At 45.4% G+C, this 17721-nt stretch overlaps 1 protein-coding gene across 1 annotated transcript in view; it reads right to left on the bottom strand.

Moving 5' to 3' along the window:
- Positions 1-17721, bottom strand: part of LOC139393715 (general transcription and DNA repair factor IIH helicase/translocase subunit XPB-like) — a 62665-nt gene that overhangs the window by 38569 nt on the left and 6375 nt on the right. Inside the window, exons 3-10 of the mRNA XM_071142066.1 lie at positions 17504-17721; positions 16380-16429; positions 15936-16071; positions 15639-15815; positions 14772-14976; positions 6968-7137; positions 6298-6442; positions 4914-5098 (exon numbers count right to left, since the gene is read on the bottom strand). The exon at positions 17504-17721 is cut by the window's right edge and continues 19 nt beyond it. Of these exons, the coding sequence (XP_070998167.1) occupies positions 4914-5098; positions 6298-6442; positions 6968-7137; positions 14772-14976; positions 15639-15815; positions 15936-16071; positions 16380-16429; positions 17504-17721 (1286 nt within the window). The remainder of the gene's footprint in view (positions 1-4913; positions 5099-6297; positions 6443-6967; positions 7138-14771; positions 14977-15638; positions 15816-15935; positions 16072-16379; positions 16430-17503) is intronic.

Below are 17721 nucleotides of genomic sequence, written 5' to 3'. Positions count from 1 at the left end.
GACTGGGGTTGGGACTGGAACTACAGCCCCCCCCCCCTTGAGGACTGGGGTTGGGACTGGAACTACAGCCACCCCCCCTTGAGGACTGGGGTTGCCCACCCCTGAACGACAGCCCCCCTCGAGGACTGGGGTTGCCCACCCCTGAACGACAGCCCCCCTCGAGGACTGGGGTTTCCCACCCCTGAACGACAGCCCCCCTCGAGGACTGGGGTTGCCCACCCCTGAACGACAGCCCCCCTCGAGGACTGGGGTTGCCCACCCCTGAACGACAGCCCCCCTCGAGGACTGGGGTTGCCCACCCCTGAACGACAGCCCCCCCCGAGGACTGGGTTTGGGACTGGAACGACATCCCCCCCCCCCCCCCCCCTTGAGGACTGGGGTTGGGACTGGAACCACAGCCCCCCCCCTTGAGGACTGGGGTTGGGACTGGAACTACAGCCCCCCCCCTTGAGGACTGGGGTTGGGACTGGAACTACCGCCCCCCCCCCCCCCCTTGAGGACTGGGGTTGGGACTGGAACTACAGCCCCCCCCCCCTTGAGGACTGGGGTTGGGACTGGAACTACAGCCCCCCCCCCCCCCCCCTGAGGACTGGGGTTGGGACTGGAACTACAGCCCCCCCCCCCCCTTGAAGACTGGGGTTGGGACTGGAACTACAGCCACCCCCCCTTGAGGACTGGGGTTGCCCACCCCTGAACGACAGCCCCCCTCGAGGACTGGGGTTGCCCACCCCTGAACGACAGCCCCCCTCGAGGACTGGGGTTGCCCACCCCTGAACGACAGCCCCCCTCGAGGACTGGGGTTTCCCACCCCTGAACGACAGCCCCCCTCGAGGACTGGGGTTGCCCACCCCTGAACGACAGCCCCCCTCGAGGACTGGGGTTGCCCACCCCTGAACGACAGCCGTTGGCAGGCAGGTGATTACCACATGAGGCCCTTGAGGACTGGGGTTGCCCACCCCTGAACGACAGCCGTTGGCAGGCAGGTGATTACCACATGAGGCCCTTGAGGACTGGGGTTGCCCACCCCTGAACGACAGCCGTTGGCAGGCAGGTGATTACCACATGAGGCCCTTGAGGACTGGGGTTGCCCACCCCTGAACGACAGCCGTTGGCAGGCAGGTGATTACCACATGAGGCCCTTGAGGACTGGGGTTGCCCACCCCTGAACGACAGCCGTTGGCAGGCAGGTGATTACCACATGAGGCCCTTGAGGACTGGGGTTGCCCACCCCTGAACGACAGCCGTTGGCAGGCAGGTGATTACCACATGAGGCCCTTGAGGACTGGGGTTTCCCACCCCTGAACGACAGCCGTTGGCAGGCAGGTGATTACCACATAGCGTGTGCTTCATGGTACAGCAGTTCACACCAGTTCACAAAGAATTAGCTTCAGACTTCTCAGAAAAATAAAGTCTGGATTATTCTCAAGCTCACGTACAGTAATCCTGATTACTTCAGCCCTCTCACTCATTTTGATGAACTAACAAGGTTTAAGACAGAAACACCAAACACTTCCTAGATCACGTTGGGGCTGACCCAAAACGTGGTCAACAGCTCTATATAGCTCTGTCCCCATATACCCTTCTAATATACTATATAGCTCTGTCCCCATATACCCTTCTAATATACTATATAGCTCTATCCCCATATACCCTTCTAATATACTATATAGCTCTGTCCCCATATACCCTTCTAATATACTATATAGCTCTGTCCCCATATACCCTTCTAATATACTTGTAGCTCTGTCCCCATATACCCTTCTAATATACTATATAGCTCTGTCCCCTTATACCCTTCTAATATACTATATAGCGCTGTCCTCAAATACCCTTCTAATATACTATATAGCGCTGTCCTCAAATACCCTTCTAATATACTATATAGCTCTGTCCCCATATACCCTTCTAATATACTATATAGCTCTGTCCCCATATACCATTCTAATGTGGTCAACAGCTCTGTCCTGATATACCCTTCTAATATACTATATAGCTCTGTCCCCAAATACCCTTCTAATATACTATATAGCTCTGTCCCCATATACCCTTCTAATATACTATATAGCTCTGTCCCCAAATACCCTTCTAATATACTATATAGCTCTGTCCCCTTATACCCTTCTAATATACTATATAGCTCTGCCCCATATACCCTTCTAATATACTATATAGCTCTGTCCCCATATACCCTTCTAATATACTATATAGCTCTGTCCCCAAATACCCTTCTAATATACTATATAGCTCTGCCCCATATACCCTTCTAATATACTATATAGCTCTGTCCCCATATACCCTTCTAATATACTATATAGCTCTGTCCCCATATACCCTTCTAATATACTATACAGCTCTGTCCCCATATACCCTTCTAATATACTATACAGCTCTGTCCCCATATACCCTTCTAATACAGTGCCTTGCGAAAGTATTCGGCCCCCTTGAACTTTGCGACCTTTTGCCACATTTCAGGCTTCAAACATAAAGATATAAAACTGTATTTTTTTGTGAAGAATCAACAACAAGTGGGACACAATCATGAAGTGGAACGACATTTATTGGATATTTCAAACTTTTTTAACAAATCAAAAACTGAAAAATTGGGCGTGCAAAATTATTCAGCCCCCTTAAGTTAATACTTTGTAGTGCCACCTTTTGCTGCGATTACAGCTGTAAGTCGCTTGGGGTATGTCTCTATCAGTTTTGCACATCGAGAGACTGAATTTTTTCCCATTCCTCCTTGCAAAACAGCTCGAGCTCAGTGAGGTTGGATGGAGAACATTTGTGAACAGCAGTTTTCAGTTCTTTCCACAGATTCTCGATTGGATTCAGGTCTGGACTTTGACTTGGCCATTCTAACACCTGGATATGTTTATTTTTGAACCATTCCATTGTAGATTTTGCTTTATGTTTTGGATCATTGTCTTGTTGGAAGACAAATCTCTGTCCCAGTCTCAGGTCTTTTGCAGACTCCATCAGGTTTTCTTCCAGAATGGTCCTGTATTTGGCTCCATCCATCTTCCCATCAATTTTAACCATCTTCCCTGTCCCTGCTGAAGAAAAGCAGGCCCAAACCATGATGCTGCCACCACCATGTTTGACAGTGGGGATGGTGTGTTCAGCTGTGTTGCTTTTACGCCAAACATAACGTTTTGCATTGTTGCCAAAAAGTTCAATTTTGGTTTCATCTGACCAGAGCACCTTCTTCCACATGTTTGGTGTGTCTCCCAGGTGGCTTGTGGCAAACTTTAAACAACACTTTTTATGGATATCTTTAAGAAATGGCTTTCTTCTTGCCACTCTTCCATAAAGGCCAGATTTGTGCAATATACGACTGATTGTTGTCCTATGGACAGTCTCCCACCTCAGCTGTAGATCTCTGCAGTTCATCCAGAGTGATCATGGGCCTCTTGGCTGCATCTCTGATCAGTCTTCTCCTTGTATGAGCTGAAAGTTTAGAGGGACGGCCAGGTCTTGGTAGATTTGCAGTGGTCTGATACTCCTTCCATTTCAATATTATCGCTTGCACAGTGCTCCTTGGGATGTTTAAAGCTTGGGAAATATTTTTGTATCCAAATCCGGCTTTAAACTTCTTCACAACAGTATCTCGGACCTGCCTGGTGTGTTCCTTGTTCTTCATGATGCTCTCTGCGCTTTTGACGGACCTCTGAGACTATCACAGTGCAGGTGCATTTATACGGAGACTTGATTACACACAGGTGGATTGTATTTATCATCATTAGTCATTTAGGTCAACATTGGATCATTCAGAGATCCTCACTGAACTTCTGGAGAGAGTTTGCTGCACTGAAAGTAAAGGGGCTGAATAATTTTGCACGCCCAATTTCTCAGTTTTTGATTTGTTAAAAAAGTTTGAAATATCCAATAAATGTCGTTCCACTTCATGATTGTGTCCCACTTGTTGTTGATTCTTCACAAAAAAATACAGTTTTATATCTTTATGTTTGAAGCCTGAAATGTGGCAAAAGGTCGCAAAGTTCAAGGGGGCCGAATACTTTCGCAAGGCACTGTACCCTTCTAATATACTATATAGCTCTGTTCCCAAATACCCTTCTAATATACTATATAGCTCTGTCCTGATATACCCTTCTAATATACTATATAGCTCTGTCCTGATATACCCTTCTAATATACTATATAGATCTGTCCCCTTATACCCTTCTAATATACTATACAGCTCTGTCCCCCAATACCCTTCTTATATACTATATAGCTCTGTCCCCATATATCCCCACACAGACTGGTACAGGATGATGGACTAACCCAGGTTTATCCCCACACAGACTGGTACAGGATGACGGACTAACCCAGGTTTATCCCCACACAGACTGGTACAGGATGATGGACTAACCCAGGTTTATCCCCACACAGACTGGTACAGGATGATGGACTAACCCAGGTTTATCCCCACACAGACTGGTACAGGATGACAGACTAACCCAGGTTTATCCCCACACAGACTGGTACAGGATGATGGACTAACCCAGGTTTATCCCCACACAGACTGGTACAGGATGATGGACTAACCCAGGTTTATCCCCACACAGACTGGTACAGGATGACAGACTAACCCAGGTTTATCCCCACACAGACTGGTACAGGTATGGATGACTGACTAACCCAGGTTTATCCCCACACAGACGGACTAACCCAGGTTTATCCCCACACAGACTGGTACAGGTATGGATGATGGACTAACCCAGGTTTATCCCCACACGACGGACTAACCCAGGTTTATCCCCACACAGACGGACTAACCCAGGTTTATCCCCACACAGACTGGTACAGGATTATGGACTAACCCAGGTTTATCCCCACACAGACGGACTAACCCAGGTTTATCCCCACACAGATGGACTAACCCAGGTTTATCCCCACACAGACGGACTAACCTCGGCACACTGGACCTTAGCGATGTATCCGTTGTTCTGGAGCTCCATCCAGTTCGCCTCGAACAGCTTGGGCCCAATCAGGAAGTTGAGATCAACGATCTTGTCGTCCTCTCGGACCAGCGTAGCGGTCAGACCCAGCTTACAGTGGGCCTGGACAATGGTCAGAACCCGACGGAACATCTTAGCTACAGGGGGAGACAACGCAGACATTATTAGATAAATGTTTTGGAAACATCACAGAAGTGAGAAACAGATTTTCTGGTGGTCTGTCAGTTAAACTCCTAAAGTTTAACTGAAAATCCCGTCTTCTCATAAAATCGACTGTAGCGTCCGAACGGTTTGGTCTACAAACTATTATGACCCCCCCCCATGTGGAAAGACGAGACTCGCATCAACACAAGCGTCTTGGGCCCTTGTCTGAAGTCGGTTCAGCCAATCTGACAACTTCTGTCTGTGGCGTCCGAACGGTTTGGGATACACATTAATACGACCCCTGTCAGGTATACTCCCCCTCACCGTCGTTACGCGCTCCTGTCACCATCATTACGCGCACCCGTCACCATCATTACGCGCGCCCGTCACCATCATTACGCGTACCTGTCACCATCATTACACGCACCCGTCACCATCATTACGCGCACCCGTCACCGTCGTTACGCGCACCCGTCACCTTCGTTACGCGCGCCTGTCACCGTCGTTACGCGCGCCTGTCACCTCATCAGACTCACCTGGACTCCATCACCTGTCTGGTTACCTTCCTTGTATCGGTCACTTTGGTTCCTTCCCCGGGAAGTTTCTTGTCTGTGCGTTGTTCGTGTTTCATGTTTGTATTATGTTGTGTTTATTTATTAAATGATTCACTCCCTGAACTTGCTTCCCGACTCCCAGGGCACCACGTTACAACCCCTCTGTGTAAAGGTGCGACTGTCACCAACACGTACAGGTCGGTTGTTTTGACTCATCTGAAGGTCCCCCGGTACCCGTCGGAAAAAATTATAATATACTGTTTATGGAGACGATTTAGTGACAAAAAATAAGGGGGTTAAATACATTCTTGATCCTTCTTTATCTCTCAGATATAGATATCAGACATCTCGATACAACTCTAACCCCGCGTAACCCTAAACTCTCCTAACCAAAACCCCTTAACCTCTGACCCCTTACCACAGAGAGATAGACATACTCACCAGGGATGGTGTGGTCTAACCCTAACCCCTCCTAACTTAACCATGGACCCCTGACCCCAAAGACTCACCAGGGATGGTGTGGTCTAACCCTAACCCCTCCTAACTTAACCATGACCCCTGACCCCATAGACTCACCAGGGACGGTGTGGACTAAACGTAACCCCTCCTAACTTAACCATGACCCCATATAGACTCACCAGGGATAGTGTGCACCTCATCCAGGATGATGAGACCCCACTCCTGGGACCTCATCCATTCCATCACTCTCTCTGCCTCCCAAGACCTCTTGGTGGTGTGTCCCAACATGCTGTACGTACTGATGGCCACCGAGCAGCCAATCGGCTTCAAAAACAAAAATCAAACTTCATTTTAAAACCGCAACACACTTTGAAACTAAAACAGTAACTTGAAATTAATAAATCAAAGCAAACAAGAAGCAGTAAAAAGAGACCATTAAACAAAACACGGGGGATTTTAAAAAGCTCAAAACACAGAGGCTGTTGAAAGACCGAGTTGAGAAGGGGGATTTTAAAAAGCTCAAAACACAGAGGCTGTTGAAAGTCCGAGTTGAGAAGGGGGATTTTAAAAAGCTCAAAACACAGAGGCTGTTGAAAGACCGAGTTGAGAAGGGGGATTTTAAAAAGCTCAAAACACAGAGGCTGTTGAAAGACCGAGTTGAGAAGGGGGATTTTAAAAAGCTCAAAACACAGTGGCTGTTGAAAGTCCGAGTTGAGAAGGGGGATTTTAAAAAGCTCAAAACACAGTGGCTGTTGAAAGACCGAGTTGAGAAGGGGGATTTTAAAAAGCTCAAAACACAGAGGCTGTTGAAAGTCCGAGTTGAGAAGGGGGATTTGCTGCGTCTCTTACCTTGTCCTTGGCATCTGAGGTGAAGCGGCAGATTTGAGAGTCGTCGATGGTCGACCACATCTTAAACTGAGCCTTCCACTGTTCTACTGACACAGAGCTGTTCCCCAGGACCAGGCAGCGCTTACGGACCGTACAGGCTGCAGTTACCCCTACTAGAGACTTCCCCGCACCTGGGGAGAGGAGGAGAGATGGAGGACCACATCTTAAACTGAGCCTTCCACTGTTCTACTGACACAGAGCTGTTCCCCAGGACCAGGCAGCGCTTACGAACCGTACAGGGGGGGATAGGAGGAGTAATGGGGACAGGAGGAGAGATGGAGGAGAGATGGAAGGGGGGGATAGGAGGAGTAATGGGAACATGAGGAGAGATGGAGTATGAGTAACCCCATATTAAACCACATATTAAACCCCATCACTCAGTGTATAAACTATCCAGACATATTAAACCCATATTAAACCCCATCACTCAGTGTATCAACTATCCACCCATATTAACCCCCATATTAAACCCCATATTAAACCCCATATTAAACCCCATCACTCAGTGTATCAACTATCCACCCATATTAAACCCATATTAAACCCTATATTAACCCCCATATTAAACCCCATATTAAACCCATATTAAACCCCATCACTCAGTGTATCAACTATCCACCCATATTAAACCCATCACTCAGTGTATAAACTATCCAGACATATTAAACCCCATATTAAACCCCATATTAAACCCATATTAAACCCATATTAAACCCCATATTAAACCCCATATTAAACCCCATATTAAACCCCATCACTCAGGGTATAAACTATCCACCCATATTAAACCCATCACTCAGTGTATCAACTATCCCCCATATTAAACCCATATTAAACCCCATATTAAACCCCATATTAAACCCCATCACTCAGTGTATCAACTATCCACCATATTAAACCCCATATTAAACCCCATCACTCAGTGTATCAACTATCCACCCATATTAAACCCATATTAAACCCCATATTAAACCCCATATTAAACCCATATTAAACCCATATTAAACCCCATATTAAACCCCATCACTCAAGAGTATAAACTATCCACCATATTAAACCCCATATTAAACCCCATCACTCAGTGTATAAACTATCCACCCATATTAAACCCCATATTAAACCCATCACTCAGTGTATAAACTATCCACCCATATGAAACCCCATATTAACCCCCATATTAAACCCCATATTAAACCCCATATTAAACCCCATATTAAACCCCATCACTCAGTGTATAAACTATCCACCATATTAAACCCCATATTACACCCCATATTAAACCCCATATTAAACCCATATTAAACCCCATATTAAACCCCATATTAAACCCCATATTAAACCCAATATTAAACCCAATATTAAACCCATATTAAACCCATATTAAACCCCATCACACAGTGTATAAACTATCCACCCATATTAAACCCCATATTAAACCCCATCACACAGTGTATAAACTATCCACCCATATTAAACCCCATATTAACCCCCATATTAACCCCCATATTAACCCCATATTAAACCCCATCACACAGTGTATCAACTATCCACCCATATTAAACCCATATTAAACCCCATCACGCAGTGTATAAACTATCCACCCATATTAAACCCATATTAAACCCCATATTAAACCCCATATTAAACCCCATATTAAACCCCATATTAAACCCCATATTAAACCCATCACTCAGTGTATCAACTATCCACCCATATTAAACCCATATTAAACCCCATATTAAACCCATCACTCAGTGTATCAACTATCCACCCATATTAAACCCATATTAAACCCTATCACTCAGTGTATCAACTATCCACCATATTAAACCCCATATTAAACCCCATCACTCAGTGTATAAACTATCCAGACATATTAAACCCATATTAAACCCATATTAAACCCCATCACTCAGGGTATAAACTATACACCCATATAAAACCCATATTAAACCCCATATTAAACACCATCACTCAGAGTATAAACTATCCACCATATTAAACCCATCACTCAGTGTATAAACTATGCACCCATATTAAACCCCATATTAAACCCATCACTCAGTGTATAAACTATCCACCCATATTAAACCCCATATTAAACCCATCACTCAGTGTATAAACTATCCACCCATATTAAACCCCATATTAAACCCATCACTCAGTGTATAAACTATCCACCCATATTAAACCCCATATTAAACCCCATATTAAACCCCATATTAAACCCCATATTAAACCCCATCACTCAGTGTATAAACTATCCACCCATATTAAACCCCATATTAAACCCATATTAAACCCCATCACTCAGTGTATAAACTATCCACCCATATTAAACCCTATATTAACCCCCATATTAAACCCCATATTAAACCCCATATTAAACCCCATATTAAACCCCATATTAAACCCATCACTCAGTGTATAAACTATCCAGACATATTAAACCCCATATTAACCCCCATATTAACCCCCATATTAAACCCCATATTAAACCCCATATTAAACCCCATATTAAACCCATCACTCAGTGTATCAACTATCCACCCATATTAAACCCATCACTCAGTGTATAAACTATCCACCCATATTAAACCCATATTAAACCCCATATTAAACCCATCACTCAGTGTATAAACTATCCACCCATATTAAACCCATATTAAACCCCATATTAAACCCCATCACTCAGTGTATCAACTATCCACCATATTAAACCCCATATTAAACCCCATCACTCAGAGTATCAACTATCCACCCATATTAAACCCCATATTAAACCCCATCACTCAGTGTATCAACTATCCACCATATTAAACCCCATCACTCAGTGTATAAACTATAAACCCATATTAAACCCATATTAAACTCATATTAAACCGCATATTAAACCCCATATTAAACCCATCACTCAGTGTATAAACTATCCACCCATATGAAACCCCATATTAACCCCCATATTAAACCCCATATTAAACCCCATATTAAACCCCATATTAAACCCCATATTAAACCCCATCACTCAGTGTATAAACTATCCACCATATTAAACCCCATATTACACCCCATATTAAACCCCATATTAAACCCATATTAAACCCCATATTAAACCCCATATTAAACCCCATATTAAACCCCATATTAAACCCCATATTAAACCCATATTAAACCCATATTAAACCCCATCACACAGTGTATAAACTATCCACCCATATTAAACCCCATATTAAACCCATATTAAACCCCATCACACAGTGTATAAACTATCCACCCATATTAAACCCCATATTAACCCCCATATTAACCCCCATATTAACCCCATATTAAACCCCATCACACAGTGTATCAACTATCCACCCATATTAAACCCATATTAAACCCCATCACTCAGTGTATAAACTATCCACCCATATTAAACCCATATTAAACCCCATATTAAACCCCATATTAAACCCCATATTAAACCCCATATTAAACCCATCACTCAGTGTATCAACTATTCACCCATATTAAACCCATATTAAACCCCATATTAAACCCATCACTCAGTGTATCAACTATCCACCCATATTAAACCCATATTAAACCCTATCACTCAGTGTATCAACTATCCACCATATTAAACCCCATATTAAACCCCATCACTCAGTGTATAAACTATCCAGACATATTAAACCCATATTAAACCCATATTAAACCCCATCACTCAGGGTATAAACTATACACCCATATAAAACCCATATTAAACCCCATATTAAACACCATCACTCAGAGTATAAACTATCCACCATATTAAACCCATCACTCAGTGTATAAACTATGCACCCATATTAAACCCCATATTAAACCCATCACTCAGTGTATAAACTATCCACCCATATTAAACCCCATATTAAACCCATCACTCAGTGTATAAACTATCCACCCATATTAAACCCCATATTAAACCCATCACTCAGTGTATAAACTATCCACCCATATTAAATCCCATATTAAACCCCATATTAAACCCCATATTAAACCCCATATTAAACCCCATCACTCAGTGTATAAACTATCCACCCATATTAAACCCCATATTAAACCCATATTAAACCCCATCACTCAGTGTATAAACTATCCACCCATATTAAACCCTATATTAACCCCCATATTAACCCCCATATTAAACCCCATATTAAACCCCATATTAAACCCATCACTCAGTGTATAAACTATCCAGACATATTAAACCCCATATTAACCCCCATATTAAACCCCATATTAAACCCCATATTAAACCCCATATTAAACCCCATATTAAACCCATCACTCAGTGTATCAACTATCTTCCCATATTAAACCCATCACTCAGTGTATAAACTATCCACCCATATTAAACCCATATTAAACCCCATATTAAACCCATCACTCAGTGTATAAACTATCCACCCATATTAAACCCATATTAAACCCCATATTAAACCCCATCACTCAGTGTATCAACTATCCACCATATTAAACCCCATATTAAACCCCATCACTCAGAGTATCAACTATCCACCCATATTAAACCCCATATTAAACCCCATCACTCAGTGTATCAACTATCCACCATATTAAACCCCATCACTCAGTGTATAAACTATAAACCCATATTAAACCCATATTAAACTCATATTAAACCGCATATTAAACCCCATATTAAACCCCATAACTCAGTGTATAAACTATCCACCCATATTAAACCCCATATTAAACTCATATTAAACCCCATCACTCAGTGTATAAACTATCCACCCATATTAAACCCCATATTACACCCATATTAAACCCATCACTCAGTGTATAAACTATCCACCCATATTAAACCCATATTAAACCCCATCACTCAGAGTATAAACTATCCACCCATATTAAACCCCATATTAAACCCATATTAAACCCATCACTCAGTGTATAAACTATCCACCCATATTAAACCCATATTAAACCCATCACTCAGTGTATAAACTATCCACCCATATTAAACCCCATATTAAACCCCATATTAAACCCATATTAAACCCATATTAAACCCCATATTAAACCCCATATTAAACCCCATCACTCAGTGTATTAACTATCCAGACATATTAAACCCATATTAAACCCCATATTAACCCCCATATTAAACCCCATATTAAACCCCATATTAAACCCCATATTAAACCCCATCACTCAGTGTATTAACTATCCAGACATATTAAACCCCATATTAAACCCCATATTAAACCCCATATTAAACCCCATCACTCAGTGTATTAACTATCCAGACATATTAAACCCATATTAAACCCATATTAAACCCCATATTAAACCCCATATTAAACCCCATATTAAACCCCATCACTCAGTGTATTAACTATCCAGACATATTAAACCCCATATTAAACCCCATATTAAACCCCATATTAAACCCCATATTAAACCCCATCACTCAGTGTATTAACTATCCAGACATATTAAACCCCATATTAAACCCATATTAAACCCCATATTAAACCCCATCACTCAGTGTATAAACGATGCACCATATTAAACCCCATCACTCAGTGTATCAACTATCCACCCATATTAAACCCATATTAAACCCCATCACTCAGTGTATAAACTATCCACCCATATTAAACCCCATATTAAACCCCATATTAAACCCATATTAAACCCCATCACTCAGTGTATAAACTATCCACCCATATTAAACCCCATATTAAACCCCATATTAAACCCCATCACTCAGTGTATCAACTATCCAGACATATTAAACCGTATCTTTCTCATCTCTTGATGAAAACACCGTACGACCCTCAGACGACACCTTGTGGTAACAACATATTACATCAGAGTTTCTCTTCCTTCAACAATAGTTTTTTTAATAAAAGATCTTAACAGAAAATACCTGCTCGTCGGGGGTATAGGAGCGCAGCTAGATCCAAAACGTTGAACGTTACAACAAAATGTAGATTTCTGCCTAAATAGACAGACCCAGCAGTGTTTATTTAATAATGAGAGAGACTTAGACAATAACTAGTAATGCTGCATACTCCCAGGAGAGTTAACAATCTCATCTTTCTGGTAGAAATGGTTATACATTGCTGAGGTGTGATCAGTTAGAGTTAAGGACACTAAGGACACAAGGACACTAAGGACACTAAGGACACTAAGGACACAAGGACACTAAGGACACTAAGGACACAAGGACACAAGGACACAAGCACATAGTACTACATCTGGCCATCTTGATGTCACTAGCCACTTTAAACAATGTCACTAGCCACTTTAAACAATGTCACTTAATATAATGTTTACATACCCTACATTACTCATCTCATATGTATATACTGTACTCGATACCATCTACTGTATCTGCCTATGCTGCTCTGTACCATCACTCATTCATATATCCTTATGTACATATTCTTTATCCCCTCACACTGTGTACAAGACAGTAGTTGTGGAATTGTTAGTTAGATTACTTGTTATTACTGCATTGTCGGAACTAGAAGCACAAGCATTTCGCTACACTCGCATTAACATCTGCTAACCATGTGTATGTGACAAATACAATTTGAGTTGATTACAAATATTATTAAAAACATTTCTTAATTAGTTTCTTCTATTCAACAAAAGTGGGGCAAAGGGGCTTGAAATGACTGAAACGCTTTAAATACAGTAACAATGATTTAAATACAGTAACAATGATTTAAATACAGTAACAATGCTTTAAATACAGTAACAATGATTTAAATACAGTAACAATGATTTAAATACAGTAACAATTAAATTACTTACTACAAGATAAATATGATCACACTATGTGACAATACCGGCACTAATTCATATAACAGCCGACAGACAGTTTTCTCCAATAAGTCCCTGGAGCAGACAAGAGACATCACTACAACATGTCCAGACCCGTTTCAACTTCAGCTGTAAGAGCCAAGTGATTTACTGGGAGGATTTGGAGCAGAGAGCTCAGAGACTGGGCATTCTCGCACGACAAGACCGCAGGACCCCTTAACAACGACAAGAGAGCGTTTCGTACACCAAAATGTCAGTCGGGAACCAGAATCCCCAAATATGGTACTTAAGGTCTAATTAAAGGCCTAACCTTTCCAAGGCTCTTAGGGTTTCTAAGAATTCAGAGAGGCATGTTCTGTGAGTAAGAGGTTTAGAGAAAGCCCACTTGATACGGATGGTCATTAAAGGCTTTCTAGAAATCTCTGAGACTGTCCGGAACAACCACAGAAGACATGTTAGTCCTCGTGCAAAGCTCAACGACTCATTGGCCCGTCTCCAGAAGTCATTAACCCTTCAGGTCAGACCGATGCCTCCTGGTCATACCGACGCCTCCTGGTCACACCGACGCCCCCTGGTGACACCGACGCCTCCTGGTCAGACCCGACGCCCCCTGGTCACACCGACGCCCCCTGGTCACACCGACGCCCCCTGGTGACACCGACGCCTCCTGGTCAGACCCGACGCCCCCTGGTCACACCGACGCCCCCTGGTCACACCGACGCCCCCTGGTCACACCGACGCCCCCTGGTCACACTGACCGAATCTCACCTTCCTACCACCTCTTCTCCCACCATCTCCCACTCTCTCCCCCTCTCCTCCACCCCTCTCTCGCTCTCTCCCTCCCACTCTCGCTCTCCCCCCATCCCTCTCTCTCCCCCTCCCTCTCCCTCCCCCTCTCCCCATCCCTCTCTCTCCCCCTCTCCCTCCCCCTCCCTCTTACCACAAGGTAGCACGATGACTCCCGAGCGGGCTCGGCCGTTACCAAACATCTTGCGGAGGCTCTTCTCCTGGTAAGGCCTGAGTACAGCTGTGGCCTTCAGGTCCATGTTGATGTCAGGGTTCACCGTGTCGTTGCGGAAGTCATACTCGGCCAGTAGAGGATACTCCATGTTAATACACCTCTTCTGAAGCTCTTCAATCATCTCCTGGAGGGAAGGGAGGATTCGAGGAGACGTGAGAGCGTGTGTGTGTGTGGTAACAACAGAGAGTAAGGAGAGATGGCAGACTGTAGATAGTAGAGTTAGACTTTAAGGTTGTCCGAACATGAACACGTTATGAAGCCGTTGTCAGAGGGGCGGGGGGCATTTTAATGGTAGACCACAACTCATTGAGGGGCCACAGGGCCCACAACTCATTAAGGGGCCACAGGGCCCACAACTCATTAAGGGGAAACAGGGCCCACACTTCATTAAGGGGCCACAGGGCCCACAACTCATTAAGGGGAAACAGGGCCCACAACTCATTAAGGGGCCACAGGGCCCACAACTCATTAAGGTGCCACAGGGCCCACACTTCATTAAGGGGCCACAGGGCCCACACTTCATTAAGGGGCCACAGGGCCCACAGTTCATAATGGGGCCACAGGGCCCACAGTTCATAATGGGGCCACAGGGCCCACACTTCATTAAGGGGCCACAGGGCCCACAATTCATAATGGGGCCACAGGGCCCACAGTTCATAATGGGGCCACAGGGCCCACACTTCATTAAGGGGCCACAGGGCCCACAGTTCATTAAGGGGCCACAGGGCCCACACTTCATTAAGGGGCCACAGGGCCCGACACGGCTTCCAAGTCACACAACCAAACCTGTCGGATCTCGAAGGACACGGTCTGCGTCTCCTCCTCCTCCTCTTCCTCCTTGTCCATCTGTTCATAGTAGCTGAATATGTCCTCTGGTACCTGGGTGGCTCCTGGCGTCTGGCCCTCAGGGGCCCCTGCTGACGTGGAGGCCCCTGCTCCGTTGTCCTGGAGGGACTTAGAGATCTGGCAGGGGTTGGAGGTTACATCAGTACAGGCTTTAACATACGCGTGTGTGTGTGTGTGTGTGTGTGTGTGTGTGTGTGTGTGTGTGTGTGTGTGTGTGTGTGTGTTAGCTGTTCGTACCGCTGACTTGCTGTGTACGACCTCAGTGATGAGCTCGGTGTCTGTTCCCTCTGCGGTTCGGAGACGACAATCTCTGATCACACTGTCCTGAAGAAGACGCTGGATCACCTCGGGGAACGCACTCTCCACAAAGTACCTGACACACACACACACAGACAGACACACACACACACACAGACAGACACACACACAGACAGACACACACACAGACAGACAGACACACACACAGACAGACACACACAGACAGACACACACAGACAGACACACACACAGACAGACAGACAGACAGACACACACACACACACAGACAGACACACACACACACACACACAGCATTGATAAAACATGTATGCAGAGCGGTGAATATATATATAAATATAAATGCGTTGTCATGCCTACCGGTTGTATATATATATATAAATATAAATGCGTTGTCATGCCTACCGGTTGTGTTTCAGCACCAGCTTCACCTTGCCGTAGCTCACAGTGCAGAGCTGAAAGAGGACATTCATCAGACTGCTTCAATAGACACCAGACATCACTCAGACCCCTCTACAGAAAACACCCCTACAGACACCCCACCTACAGACTCCCCCCCTACAGAAAACACACCCTACAGACACCCCCACCTACAGACAGCCCCCTACAGACAGACCCCTACAGGACACCCCCCTACAGACACCCCACACCTACAGACACCCCACACCTACAGACAGCCCCCTACAGACAGACCCCTACAGACCCCCCCCTACAGACACCCCCACCTACAGACAGCCCCCTACAGACCCCTACAGACCCCCCCCTACAGACACCCCCACCTACAGACACCCCCACCTACAGACAGCCCCCTACAGACAGACCCCTACAGACCCCCCCCTACAGACACCCCCACCTACAGACAGCCCCCTACAGACAGACCCCTACAGACCCCCCCCTACAGACACCCCCCTACAGACACCCCACACCTACAGACACCCCACCCCTACAGACACCCCACCCCTACAGACACCCCCCTCAGACCCCTATACCACCACCTCCTCCTCAACCACCTCCTCCTCCTCCTCCTCCTTGTATCTCCTCCTCCTCAGACCCCTGTACCACCTCATCCACCTCATCCTCCTCCTCCCTGTACCTCCTCCTCCTCCTCCACCTCCTCCTCCTCCCTGTACCACCTCCTCCCTGTACCACCACCCCCAGCCTCAGACCCCTCCACCTCCTCCTCCTCCCTGTACCTCCTCCTCCTCCTCCTCCTCCCTGTACCACCTCCTCCTCCTCTCTGTACCACCTCCTCCTCCTCTCTGTACCACCTCCTCCTCCTCTCTGTACCACCTCCTCCTCCTCCCTGTACCACCACCCCCAGCCTCAGACCCCTCCACCTCCTCCTCCACCTCCTCCACCTCCTCCCTGTTCCACCTCCTCCCTGTACCACCTCCCCCAGCCTCAGATCCCTCCACCTCCTCCTCCTCCTCCCTGTACCACCACCTCCTCCTCCCTGTACCACCACCCCCAGCCTCAGACCCCTCCACCTCCTCCTCCCTGTACCACCTCCTCCTCCTCTCCTAACTGACCTTGATGAACTGCACGATGCCGTCTGGTACAGACGTCTTGCTGAGTTTCTGGAGATACTCCACGATGTCTGAGGTCTGTAGACCGACGCTCACAGCAGCGTAGAGGGAGTAGGCTGTCAGCTTGTACTCATGAACGTGGACCGGACGACACACTGGCTCTGCTATGGCTACCAGGAAGTCCTGGGCATACTTATACACCGGAGAGAAGGCTTCCAGGA

This window comes from Oncorhynchus clarkii, unplaced genomic scaffold, assembly GCF_045791955.1.
Source record: "Oncorhynchus clarkii lewisi isolate Uvic-CL-2024 unplaced genomic scaffold, UVic_Ocla_1.0 unplaced_contig_5423_pilon_pilon, whole genome shotgun sequence".
Lineage (NCBI taxonomy): Eukaryota > Metazoa > Chordata > Actinopteri > Salmoniformes > Salmonidae > Oncorhynchus > Oncorhynchus clarkii.
The sequence above is the reverse complement of the archived record's forward strand: the minus strand, read 5'-3'. Positions and strand labels throughout refer to the sequence as shown.